The sequence below is a fragment of the Loa loa genome (assembly GCF_000183805.2).
Source record: "Loa loa unplaced genomic scaffold supercont3.137, whole genome shotgun sequence".
Lineage (NCBI taxonomy): Eukaryota > Metazoa > Nematoda > Chromadorea > Rhabditida > Onchocercidae > Loa > Loa loa.
The window spans coordinates 37260-50424 of NW_018108317.1; the positions used below are offsets into that span (position 1 = coordinate 37260).

General features: G+C 23.7%; 2 protein-coding genes across 2 annotated transcripts; both read right to left on the reverse strand.

Moving 5' to 3' along the window:
* Nucleotides 1-682: 682 nt before the first annotated feature.
* LOAG_07060 (hypothetical protein) lies at nt 683-7791 on the reverse strand (the record flags this gene model as incomplete). The annotated part of the gene is made up of 12 exons (XM_003142594.1): nt 683-1137; nt 1668-1738; nt 2166-2370; nt 3180-3321; nt 3628-3687; nt 3948-4133; nt 4621-4702; nt 5440-5487; nt 6106-6232; nt 6588-6695; nt 7050-7217; nt 7689-7791. The coding sequence occupies 12 exons, from the start codon at nt 7789-7791 to the stop codon at nt 683-685; spliced, it is 1755 nt and encodes a 584-aa protein (XP_003142642.1).
* Nucleotides 7792-10256: 2465 nt separating this feature from the next.
* LOAG_07061 (hypothetical protein) lies at nt 10257-12050 on the reverse strand (the record flags this gene model as incomplete). The annotated part of the gene is made up of 4 exons (XM_020447330.1): nt 11880-12050; nt 11201-11339; nt 10583-10734; nt 10257-10465 (listed from the first exon to the last, which is right to left on the reverse strand). The coding sequence occupies exons 1-4, from the start codon at nt 11989-11991 to the stop codon at nt 10257-10259; spliced, it is 612 nt and encodes a 203-aa protein (XP_020302427.1). The 5' UTR covers nt 11992-12050.
* Nucleotides 12051-13165: the final 1115 nt, after the last annotated feature.

Genomic DNA, 13165 nt, shown 5'->3' on the forward strand with positions numbered 1-13165 from the left:
TCATTGAATATTTCTTATCCTTTTTTTTATTTTTGATAGAAATTTTATTCGAAATATTTAATTAATACTTAAATTTTTATCACAAAAATTTCATAATATTTACATTTTTCCAGAGCATGGTTAATGTTTCTGCCAACAATTTAAGAAATTATAGTAATTTGCATAAATCATATTTTAATAATGATTTTAATTTTGATAGCCAAATAAAAATTAAATCAGTTGAATAAATTTATGATGATGATGAGTGATATTTAATATTTAGGTAAGCATTTGTAATAAATCAACGGAACATTGTACAATTACAACATTGAAGTAAAATGTATAGTTGCTTACCTGGTCTACGTTGTGTTGCTACATTTGATTCTTGAATATAAATTAATTAAAATTTTGCTTCTTCATTTTTGTAACTTAAATTTCACCAATTTTTTAAAAATTAATTTAAACAAAAATTATTTATGAAACTTTGTTAAAATTGATTTAAACAAAATTTTATGCAATAATTTAATTACCAATAAAATCTTATTAAAAATTTTCAAAATATTCCTAATTCTTATAATAAAATATATGTTTATGAGATTATTGTAACAGTAAATTTCATGATAAAAAATCTAATAACTTAAAGAATGGATATGATAACGATATGATTGATATATGTACCAATGTTTTTTGTTAAATTATTGAACTACTCAATACCATCAAGAAAATGATCAAAAGCATGCATGCAAAACTGCAAAACTGCAAAACAATACAAACCATCTTCTTCCGTTTTCGCTTTTTCCGGTTCACTTGCAGGTCCATAACCCAGATCGGTACCGGCTGCAATGCTTACTTCATATATCGTATGTGGAATTAATCCCTTGATAATTGCACTATTGCCTAATGTAGTATCGTGAATTATTTCCAGCCATCGTTTTTCTCCTTTTTCACCTTTTCCGGATAATAATTCTTCTTCATCTTCATCACTTTGCCATATTTTACTATGATCCGCTTCATTGCTTGCCAAAACCGGACGCCAACGTATCAGGTAATTCCGAATTTTACCTTGATGATATTCAATCAATGGTGCTTTCCAATGAATAAACAGAGATTCTGATGAAAGCGCTTTTAGCATAATAATTTTTGGTGACACTGTCGGAACTGTAACGAAACACAAACAAACAACTCAACTACAATATATGCAAATACACAATCACAATATTTAAATTTTATAATTTGAATTTCGTAATTAAAATTATAAATGGAAATGCCTAAAAATTTTTGCTACTAATAAAGTTAGCATAATTCATTTAACAAATCAACAATAGCACAAATGATTTTACATGCACAAAACAATGCATGCAAATGTAAGCTACACAATATCATACATTTACTTCCTTATTGAGCGGTCATTTGGTCTTTCAATTGGCCATTTAGTGGCTAGTTAACTTTAAAAAGCAAAAGAAAATTTAAGAACGAAAAATATGTATATAAAATATATTAATCAAAATAAAATTTTTTTGAATGTGACAATTTACTCTGTCACATCTTCATATGTCCTGTCTACTGTCAACAAAAAAAAAAAATGGAAATGAAACGATTGATAAATGTTAGAAAAATTATTTACACTAGTAACTTATCTTTTTTTGAAAATTTTTTGCAAAAATTGAAAAATTTTCAAAATTTCTCACCATTTGGATATGTTTTTACAGTGACATCTGTACAAAATGCTCCAATACCTCTTGCTGATCGAGCTGCTACTCTGAAATTAATTATCTTTAAATATATGAATAAGAAAAAAAAATGTGATCAAACTTTCAACACTTTAAAATATAAAAATTTTTAAAAAATTTTTAAATTTTACACAAAAAGATTTTATCGTTTGATAAATAAAGAAGAAAAAAGTGAAAATGTACAATAGATGACGAATATTAATATTTAAATTTGTCTATGGTTCCAAAAATTATTTAAACTTATTAAAATAATTAATTTTGGCTTATTCATTAAATTATTCCTTCTTTATAATTAATTATAAGTGATTAACTTTTACTATGAATGGTGCTTTAATTATTAATTTCTATTCAATTCATTGGAAATTTTCCTTAACAAAATTTATTTTCGTACTAATTCTATTAGATAATTAAATTTTGATCATTAAACAAAAACATTTATGGGCGAATGTGTCTAACCGGAAAGAGTAAAAGGTATCAGGAAGTAATCCATCGATGATATGCCTTTCTATCGGTATTGTAAGTGTTAATTCCCGACTGTTTCCGGTTGATGCATTGAAATGAATTAAATAACCGATAATGTTATATGAATGTAACGGTTTGTCCCATATAAGTTGAATTCGATGTGAATCGAGAACTTTTGCTGTAAGGCCTGTTGGCTGGCCTGGAACTGTAAAAGGATTGTTCAAATTAATTGCTGAAATAATTAATTCGAAAGATTTTAAATTTTTCCAAAAATAAAATTTACACATATATTAAGGAAAATAAATCTGTTGGTAGAGGAAAAAAAAGAAAAAAAATAATGTAAAAATTAAAAAAAGCATATGAATGGAAAATATTTTTTATTATCAGTAAATTGAAAATAAAAATAAATCAACGAAATGGAATGGTAATAGATAAGCAGATAATTAATTAATTAAAAATTAATCAATTAAAATGATTTTATAACAGATAGATGCTATGAAAATTCGATATATCCGGTATGAAATCATTATATCTATTATGAAGAAATGGTATTTTAAACAATCGAATGGTTTCGATGATAATGTTAACGATATCGATTGCATATTTGAATTTAAATATTACTTACTTATCGTTTTATTTTATTTTATTTTTTTATTAAATTGAAATATGCAAAAGTTATAAAAAACGATAAAATTGGTTAGTCTTCTGTATTTGTTGATAGCACTGCACAATTTCAAAATTTTTTAAATTTCATAAAAAATATTTCATCGAAATGTGCTAATTTTTGAAAACAACAAATATTTGTAAGTTATTCAAAACAAAAAAAAAAAAGTGAAATTTAACATCAGATAATGGATGACAAAATCGGATTATTACTGATTGATAAAATTTCAAATTTCAAATTTTAAAACTTCAAATCGAAATTTCTTCAAGTTTCAAACAATTAACCATTTCAAAAATAAGAAAAGTATTTAATTAGGAAGATGAGAAATGAAATGTGCCACTTACTTCCTTGTCGCGTGAAAACTGTTGCAAGTTTTGACATTGGACTTAATCCTTTAGCATTTTTTGCTTGTACATGAATGTAATAAATACTTTCAAATTCTAAATTTGTTATCGTAGCAATTAATTCATCCGATTTCGTTTCTTGCTAAAACATAAATAAATAATAATTGTAACATTTTATAAATTATAAATTAATTTTCACCCAAACATCTTTCATTGCCTCTTATTCAATTATTGATTATTAATTACTCTTTTATCACTTATCATACAACATACTAACATCTCAATTAACTGAACATTTATTAATTGCGGGAAAATTTTTTCAAATCGTAATATTTATTTGAATTCATTTTCATTCTAGATAATTAACACTATTACAAGTAATATCAATTTAATTAATCGATATTTATTAACAAAACCATTACAATTTTAATTAAAAAGAAAAATTTACCATTTTCCATAAAGAGTATGGTGCCGTTGGTTCCAAATTGGTATAATGAATGATATATCCCTGAAAATATGAAAATTCATTTAATTCGAATTTTAAGATTTGAAAATTAAAAAAAAATAAATAAAAAAATTCGAAAATTGGATGAAAATTTTATTTCACCCATAAAATATTCCCTATTACTTATTTCATTCAAAAAAAAAGGAAAAAGAAATTTAAAAACTTAAAAATAATTCAAGGATTTAAAAATATAATTCAAAAAAAAATAAAATTCAAAGATTTAAAAAAATGAAAAAGGAAAAAGATTTAAAAATAATTCTTACCGTAATCAATCCATTTGGTTTTTTTGGTGGTTCCCAACGTACTAAAATAGATGTTCGACTTAAAGCTCGAGCTTGTACCTTTTGTGGTGAACTACTTGGCGCTGTTTCATCCGTTTGCACCTCTTTTGGTAAACTTGCAATACCATGGCCAATCATATTAACAGATGATATTGTAATTTCATATAACTGAAAGGAATAAAAAAGTTAAAAATATTTTCAAATTGAAAATATTTCATGGAGTTATAAAATGAAAATTTTGTAAAATAATAAAATTTCTTATAAAAGTTAATCGATTCTTTTCATTGTCTTTTATTTCGTTGTGAAAAAATTTTGAATAGAAACATTCATTAACAATTAACCTTTGAACTTTTTCAATTAAATCTAAAGTTGAATTTAGGGTAATTGTATTGTTAAAATTATTCACTTATTATAATTAACATAAAATGTAAATAGTATTATTAAAATTTTTTTTTGCATATTTTTTATGTAAACTTCTTTAGCATAATAAAAAATACAAATAATAGTAATAACATATCAATGTGATAAGTATAATTTTAAATCGAAATGATATTTACTAATTAATCTAATTGATATTTTATTTGTGAAGCGATTAATATCTGATTGATAATATTGTATTTGATATAACAATCTTTCAGATGAATTTCTAACAAACCTGATATGGTTCCAATTCAGTGATAACAGTGGTAGTGACATTTGCGCTCACTTCTTTCTGCATAAACGATCCTTCATCATACCTGAAATATTATACAGAAGTCTTAGAAGGATAAGGGAGAAAAAAAATTTACTGTAAGACTTTTCATCATTTTTGGATTACTGAAATGAATCTATCTATAAGTCTTATAATTAATTAGCAATTGAAATTTAGTTAGCTTAATTATATACACATAAACTGTCGCTTATTTCGGACTTGTTTATTTTGAAAGATAATGTTTCAAAAAATATCCTATATAATTTATATGAGGAATAATCAGCGAATATTATACCACTGAAGATTTCTAATTCGAAATGAATTACCATATGAATAATCAAATACTTATTTGCTTAGGAAATAAGAACAAAATAAACGTTTCGAATATTTAAAGGCAAAATAATTATCTTTATTGAAATGACTTTTCATTTGGTACTTCAAAGTGATTTAGTCTCTTTTAAGAATGTGACATTTTTGAGTGAAAATGAAATTTATAAAAAAATTGAAATTTAGTTTTTTTACGTATTTTTCTAAAATTTGTGCCTTAAATTTAATAGATTTTGCATGCAGTAACATTCATGTTAGCAATAGATTGAATAAGTGATTGTAAAGCTGCTAAATAATATGAATAATTAATTTATCAACAGCAAAAAAACAATAATATGATAACAGTAATTACTAATCAATTAATTAAATTGCTACTAATTGATCTATATTATTTATTATTGCTGATATTTAGTTATTGTAAATAATTGAAAGATTAATTCAAATTTAATAACTTACTCGATAATATCAGCTGGAAATATTGAGGTTGATAAGTTAGCAATATTCCTTCAAAAAAAAAAGAAAACCATAACAAGTGAGTAAACATGCATGTTAAAATCATTGTAATTAATTTATACTAAATTACTTATTTACTGTAACTTTCAAGAAAAAAAGAAACAAATGAAAGTATTTGTAAGCAAATAAACAATATAAATATGTTTAAAAAAAAAAATTTATCTCGTAAAAATTAATTAAGAATTACTTAATAAAAATATAAACAAAATTTTTCAATTTACTTTTATTAACAGTAAATGATTAATGAAAAAAAAAATTTCGAATTAAATCTTTTACAGGTGAAAATTAAGGTAAATGAAAACTTTTAAATGTCTAAAAAGTTATACAAATAAATAAAATTTTAATAATTATATTCCATTCTAAATAATTCATTCCCAATTCAGCATATTTATTTGCTTAAAAATTGTTAAATTTTAACACTATCAATCAATCGATCAATTGCATGCTGAAGTTAACAAGCAATAATTAAAAAAAAAAAAAAAAAAACTTAAATGCTAATATCTTTTCAGTTACACATGCATTTTATCGAATACACTGCAATCCGGATTAGAATATAAACACACATTCTCATAGTTATTGAATCTTTGACAGTAACTTTCGGAATCTTACTTTTGGCGGTACTTGATGATATATTTCTTAACCGGTTCCTCTTCAATATGCACCGGATCCCAACTTACGCGAACACTATTGGATGTTACATCAGATACACGCAAATTTTGTGGTGCAGGAGGTAGTGCTGTAAGAAAAAAAAAAAAATTACAGCCAGTAATTGAATTTTAAATTAAAATTTAAATTTAACTCCTGAATAATTTGTATTTCTCATTTGTAGAATAAACTTTACTTATAAAGTTACTATCGTTCATGAATGTCAAAAAATGTTTGCTTTATCATTTTAGGAATTTATCACATCAATGAATGATAAGGAATCCATTCCGAAATTCAATTCATTAAATGACAAGAGAATATTTCTAAAATCTTGGATATTTTAAATATTAAAATGTCACCAATCATTGAGTAATGATGTCAATATTAACAAAAAAAAAAAAAAAAAGAATAAATGAAAATCATTTTATCAAAATATTTTTACTTACATTTCACTTCAACAGTTGTCATCACTTCGATATTACCAAGTTTACTAACTGCGACACATGTATAATTCTCTGTTTTCTCAATTTTTGTCAATGTTAGCACATTTCGGCCTAATAATAATATTTAACAATTATTTTTTATTGATTTAATACAAAAATTTTCAACAAATTCTTTCGTTATTTTATTTTTTATTTTTTTTTCTTTTGAAATTAGCATTTTAAAAATAAATTTTTGATAAACTATTAAATGAAAAAAATCTTTCATACAATTAATTAAACTACTAAAAATCAAAACAATAATTTCAGTGTTATTTGCAAAATTTTAAAATGTAAAATTAAATTTAAAAATTTTGTAAAAAATTATGGTAGAAGCGACCAGAAAAAGTATTTTTAATAAATTTTTTCTCCTTTTTTCTTAATAAATTACGCTATTAAAAACTTAAAAAAAAAGAAAAAAAATATAACCAATTGGTGCAGCTTGTGGATCGTTAAGATATGTATCATCGGATTTTTTCCAGAATACCCGTGGCATTGGATATCCTACGGCAACACAGGTTAAATTAAGCGCTCCACCAGGTGCTATTTTATATAAGCGTTCAAGTTTATACGAAAAATATGGTGGTACACGTCGAACTGAAACAAATAAATGAAATAAGAAATGAATAATACAAATAATTATATGAATGAATATAAATTCATCGGAAATTTAAATGAGTAAGTAAATCAAAAATAAAAGTGTTAAATGATAAATTCCAATTAATTAATTCCGTATATACTCAGGAAATTTTTTCTTCCCTTAAACATTACTGTATAAATTAATTGGAATAATTCGATAAATAAGTAAATCAATCATTAAATAAATACGTGCAAATAAAACGAAGCAAAAAAAATGATTAGTCGAAATATTTTCAAACAATCATTCAAAAAAAAAAAAAAAAAAAATGAATAAATAAATAAATGTATTTCATTTTTTTCCTTTTTTATCTTTTTTTTTTCGTTTTCTCTACACTAGCTTACTTTTCAAACAATTTCAAAAATTTATTTGTTATATTTAAATTATCAAAATTTACCAAATTTAATTTATTAATCAATAAATGTAACAACCTTTAACATATAAATGAGCAGCTCTGGAATGTGTCACACCATGAGTATTCCTTGCGACACATTCATACTTCCCTTGATCTTCTTCTTTTGCTTGCTGTATCATTAATGCACCTAAATTTAAATATTCTCTCTTCTTAAATTAAAAAAAAAAAAAAAGAAAAGTGGACGGTGAAAACAAAAGGAAAGCATGCCGCTCAGTGTTTTTATGCATTCATTTATCAAATGTTTGTGTTTTGTGTGATATGTTGTGATAAAAAGGAACAAAACTAGAAAAAAAAAAAATTAATTATAAAAGAACGAAAAAAGTTTTATAAAGTAAAAATTAAAGATTAAGGATCAAAATTTATTTTCGTTAAATCCAATTTAACAAATATTACGGCATTTCTTACTTCAATTTTTCGTCTAATTTTAATAAAACAGAAAATGGTAGAAGAAATCTTATCAGTTTGAAATCGACTAATTAATCAGTTTAAAATTAATTAGTGAAAGACATTTGCAAATTAATATATTTTTGCATTGTTTCTAAGATAATTTTTGCTGGAGGAGGAGAAAGTGGACAATAGAGAAAAGGATTAAAAGGAGGAAAAAATTAAAATTTATGGTATTATTTCGTTTCACTTTCTTCTTGTTTTTTTTTTTGCAATTAATCAATTTTTGAAAAATTTTTCTTTTTTATTTAAAAATGAAATTTATATTATACGGTATTTGAAATTTATTGTATATTTTACATCTATTTTATAAAGAAGAGTACGCAGATAGATTGATAAAAAAAAAAATTGTTTGTTGTCAGAAGGGAAGAAATAAGGAATAAAATTTGTGCTTATTTGACCAAAAGAAAATTAAAAATTGAAATTAATAATTAATAAAATTAGCATATTTACGTCGAATATTGATAACTTTCTTTCTTTTTTGTTTGTAAAACAAACAAATTAAAATTATTCTATTTCCTTAACAAATAACAATAAATTAATTAATCAATTAATATACATTATATATATATATATATATTGGTCGATTAATATTTGGGCAAATATTCGATTAAAAATTTTTGAATTTTACGAATAAATACAAAAAGCAATTAATTAATTGATAAATATATGTATATGTACGTGCAAATATCAGATTAAAATTCGATTAAAAATTTTTAAATTTAACAAATAAATACGAAAAATAATTACATATATATATTAAAAAAAAATTACGTATATATTTACATATATATATATATATATATTTTGAAATAATATAAATCAATACAGTGCAGTTTAAGTAAATAGTGAAATACAAGCATTGTGTGAATATTTGCATGCTTTTTATTTCGTTTTTTTGGTAGAGTATAATGCATTGCTAAATCTTACCAATTGCTTTCAATCGAAAACCTAAAATTCAAAATTTCATTTTTCTGCTTTTTTTAAAATAAGCAAATTTTATAGCTTACAAAAAAAAAAAAAAAGAAAATTCCTATTCAAAGAATAATATGTATTATGTAAAAAATAAGGATAAAGTAAAATAAAAGTTTCAAAAAACTAAATTTCATTCATTACCTAAAATGACTTTCATTTTTTTACCAAATAAGTTATTAATTATTAATTTATTAATTAGGATAGCAGTTTAATGTAGTAGGATATGATTCTTATTAATTATTTTAGACATTTACATATATTTAAATTTAAATATTATCATTATATTGATATATATTTATTCATCATTAATTAAAATAAATATTTTACAAAACATTAATAGAATAATGGTATTTTCGATATTCGTTTCTTTCTTTTGGAATTGTAATGTGTTCGGGAAGGTATTTTAGTATTTTTAATACTTTTAAAAGAAACTTTTTTTAAAGAAACTTTTAAAAGATGAATGAAAGAAGAAAGTTTACGAACAAAACATCACAATATAAATATCTATTATTACAATTATCTTATAGTAGAAAAATTAGGCGTATATATTTTGAAAGTAAAGTTAGAAGACAATGAAAGTGTTTACTGTTAAGATAATTTAATCACAATATGGAATTTATGGATATAATAAGCCTTTTTGAGTACTGAAATTATATTTATTTTAATTTTTATTATTAATTAATACAAATAAATGTCCTCAAACGTCACATGCTAATTTTATTTGTTATATCAAAAAAAGTAATTTTACTGAAATTCCATCATTGATGATATTTGATAGAAAATGAAATCATATGAAATATTATATTTATAAAAGTTAAACACACAAAAAATATATCATATAAAAGGAAAACAATATATATATATATATATATATTTTCTTTTTTTGCATATTTTCTTAAACATATAAGAGATAATTGTAAATGTAATATCGATTAACTGTTAATAATAAAATAATATCAATTATGCAAATATAATACATATATTTATGAGTTTTAAAATTCATTACATATAGCAAATGGAAAGCTTAAGGATATTTATTTAGGAATGAATTATAATTAAAACAAGGAGAAGAAGAAAAGCGTCGTGATATCGCAATGAAACACATAGCAATACTGGGGTACGACAAAAAATGGAAATAATAAGTTTCCTTACTAATTAACAAGGATTAGAAAAAAAAATTACCTGGATTACCAAGAGTAGAAACGGAATATCGAGTATTAGACCGAATATCAACAGGCATCAGATCACGAAGCCATAATACCTTTGGACGAGGATCACCACGTACTCGACATGATACATGCGCTGTTCGACCTTGCTCAACCGATTTTAACACCGGATGCGCTTCAATTACCGGAAATCCGGCTGGTAACTCACCTAACAACATAAATTAGTAGTTACTGTCAGTTTAATAATTAATTTATGTTCTTCAAACAGTCTCTTTTAATGCTTAATTGTTCCAGTTAATGAAAAATTGTGATTATTGAAATTTACCAGGTGGAAGAACGGTAAGTGTCGCATCAGCAATAACCGGATTACCAATTCCGTTGTCTGCCGTACAGCTTATCGTTGAATTTGCATCAGTTAATTTAACCGGTTCAATTCTCAATGTGCTCAACCCATTAGAAAGGGTTTTCGTTGAATATCTATATTATTCAGAGCAATAGGAAATTAAGAAAATAATTGAAAATTTAGAATCTGATTTAAAAAAATTGCAATAATTGTAATGGTTATAAAGTTTGTAATTATGATAACATGGTAATTATGGTTATATTTGTAGGGACAAGTAAACATATTATGAATAATCATAATTATATCATGATAATGATTATTACATAATGAATAATAATGATATAATAATATAATGATACATAATAATGATGATTACATAATGAATTATAAACATGCTATCATTATTATTTTTCTTTCCATTCATTATTATTATTATTACTATTATAATTATTCCATTTAATTAATATCTTTATTGTTTTTTTTTGAAATTTAATTTTTTCATTTTGGATTTTCATTTGCATTTGGCAATGCAAATTTTCTCGACAAAAAAAAGAAACTGTTCGTTTTTTTCATAAAATATTAAATATATTCGGATAATACCTTAAATCCGAGATTGATAAACCATTCTTCTTCCAAACTACTGTAGGTAATGGATTACCATCGGCACGACAAAAGAAGCTAACCCTTGTATCCGCCGCTACTGTCGATGAATCCGGTCGAATTATCAATTTAGCACTATCTGAAATGAAATAACTTTCAGCTTTAATGAATGAAGAATTGAATTTAAAAATTTGAAATTTTGATTGCTAATAAATTAATTCTTCCTAATTTCATAATATTTCATTATAAACATTGACGAAAACTAATTGTAATCATAATTTTCTATCATTTCCTATTAGTACCTGTTTTGTTTAAAGTTTTACTAAATTTAAATTTATCAAACTTACACGCCAGAGTTTGAATATAACTCTGATATTCCCAGTCTGGAAGCAGCAAAAATGAAAAGACAGTTTGGAAATTTTAGATGAATATATTGGTAGATTGAACTTTTTTTTTCTTTTTGTTTGCATCGAAATAAGTCAAATCAATTCAAATTGATTCAGAAAAATACAGATAATGGTGTAGAAATATATTTTAGTTAATACAGAAATTATTGAATTGAATGAAGTTATTCCAATTTTCCGGATTTCTTCCGGATTTCTTTTTTCTCTCTTCCCTTTTTTTTTTTTGCATATATTACAAACAATATATTATTGGGGAAAAAAATGAAGGATCTTACCATCAAATGCAGATTTGACGAAAGGAAAAAAGGATAGAAGTAAGATGAAGTTTGAGCAGGATAATTTTGTTGTATTCAACAGGGTCCATGGACCCATTTTTCGCCGTTTCATGACGGTCGATTTGCTTGTTCCTGATATTCCCGATCTTTGGTCTCTTTTATTGTTACCATATTTGATAAGCCAAAAATAGCAGTAATTTTACTGCTTTTGGTAGCATAACTACCAATACATTTGCTATCATTTCTTACGAAGGCCTTTCTTGCAACCAATAATGGTTACCATTATTCGACCATCTTTTATCATCTGGCTAAATATGATATGATTTTAAATTTGATATATCCTTTTTTCATTTTTACTTTCTTAATTTTTCCATTATTTAAATGATTGAATGCTGCAAATATTTGATATTTTAATGATAATCTAATCAGTTATGCAAAATGAACCATTTATCATTGATAATAAATGCATTTACTTTTATCATTTCCATTTAATTTTATCATTTTTATTTTATTTTGTTTTTCTTTTTTTCAAAAAAAGAAAAAGCGCTAAAATTATTAGCAAAATGAACATTTTTTTTTACCATAAAATATTTTGAAAATTTGTAAAATTCAATGAAAAAGTAAAAATTTCTTGGAAGAAAAAAAAAAAACAATTTTGAAGCAATTTTAAAGAAACAAAATTGCTTCCCTACAATTTTTTTTTTTTGCCTTTCTTTCATTCGTTCAACAATCCTAACTTGTTAGACATTTGAAAAGGATGAAGAGAAATATTGATTTTACTTTTAAGTGCATATTTTAAGGTCATTCATCAAAATGAAATATCACATTGAAGGATAGAAAAAAAAAGAGAAGAAGGAAATATATGAAAGGCAATAGAAATGAACGGATGGTTTTTGTTATAATGTCAAGAAATTATAACCACTTTTGATCATCAAGAAAATGAAAAAAAAAAAGAAAAAATGAAATGAAAAAATATTTTGAGCAAATGAAGTTATTTCAACGCATAAAGAAGAATATGATAGAAGAGAGAGAAAGAGAGAGAGAGAGAGAGAGAGAGAGAGAGATCAGTTTATAAACCGTAAAAAATAAAAAGAATGAAAGTTGATAACTGTTAAAATATTATCAGCAAAAAATAACAAATAAAATATGCCATATGTTTCCATAAAATGAACCAAACCTGAAAATGTAAAACAGTAGATGATCAAATGAAATTTATTTTAGAATATTTTACTTTGACATTGCAAATTAATCTGTCACGTGTAAAATGATACGCTTATAAAAGATTT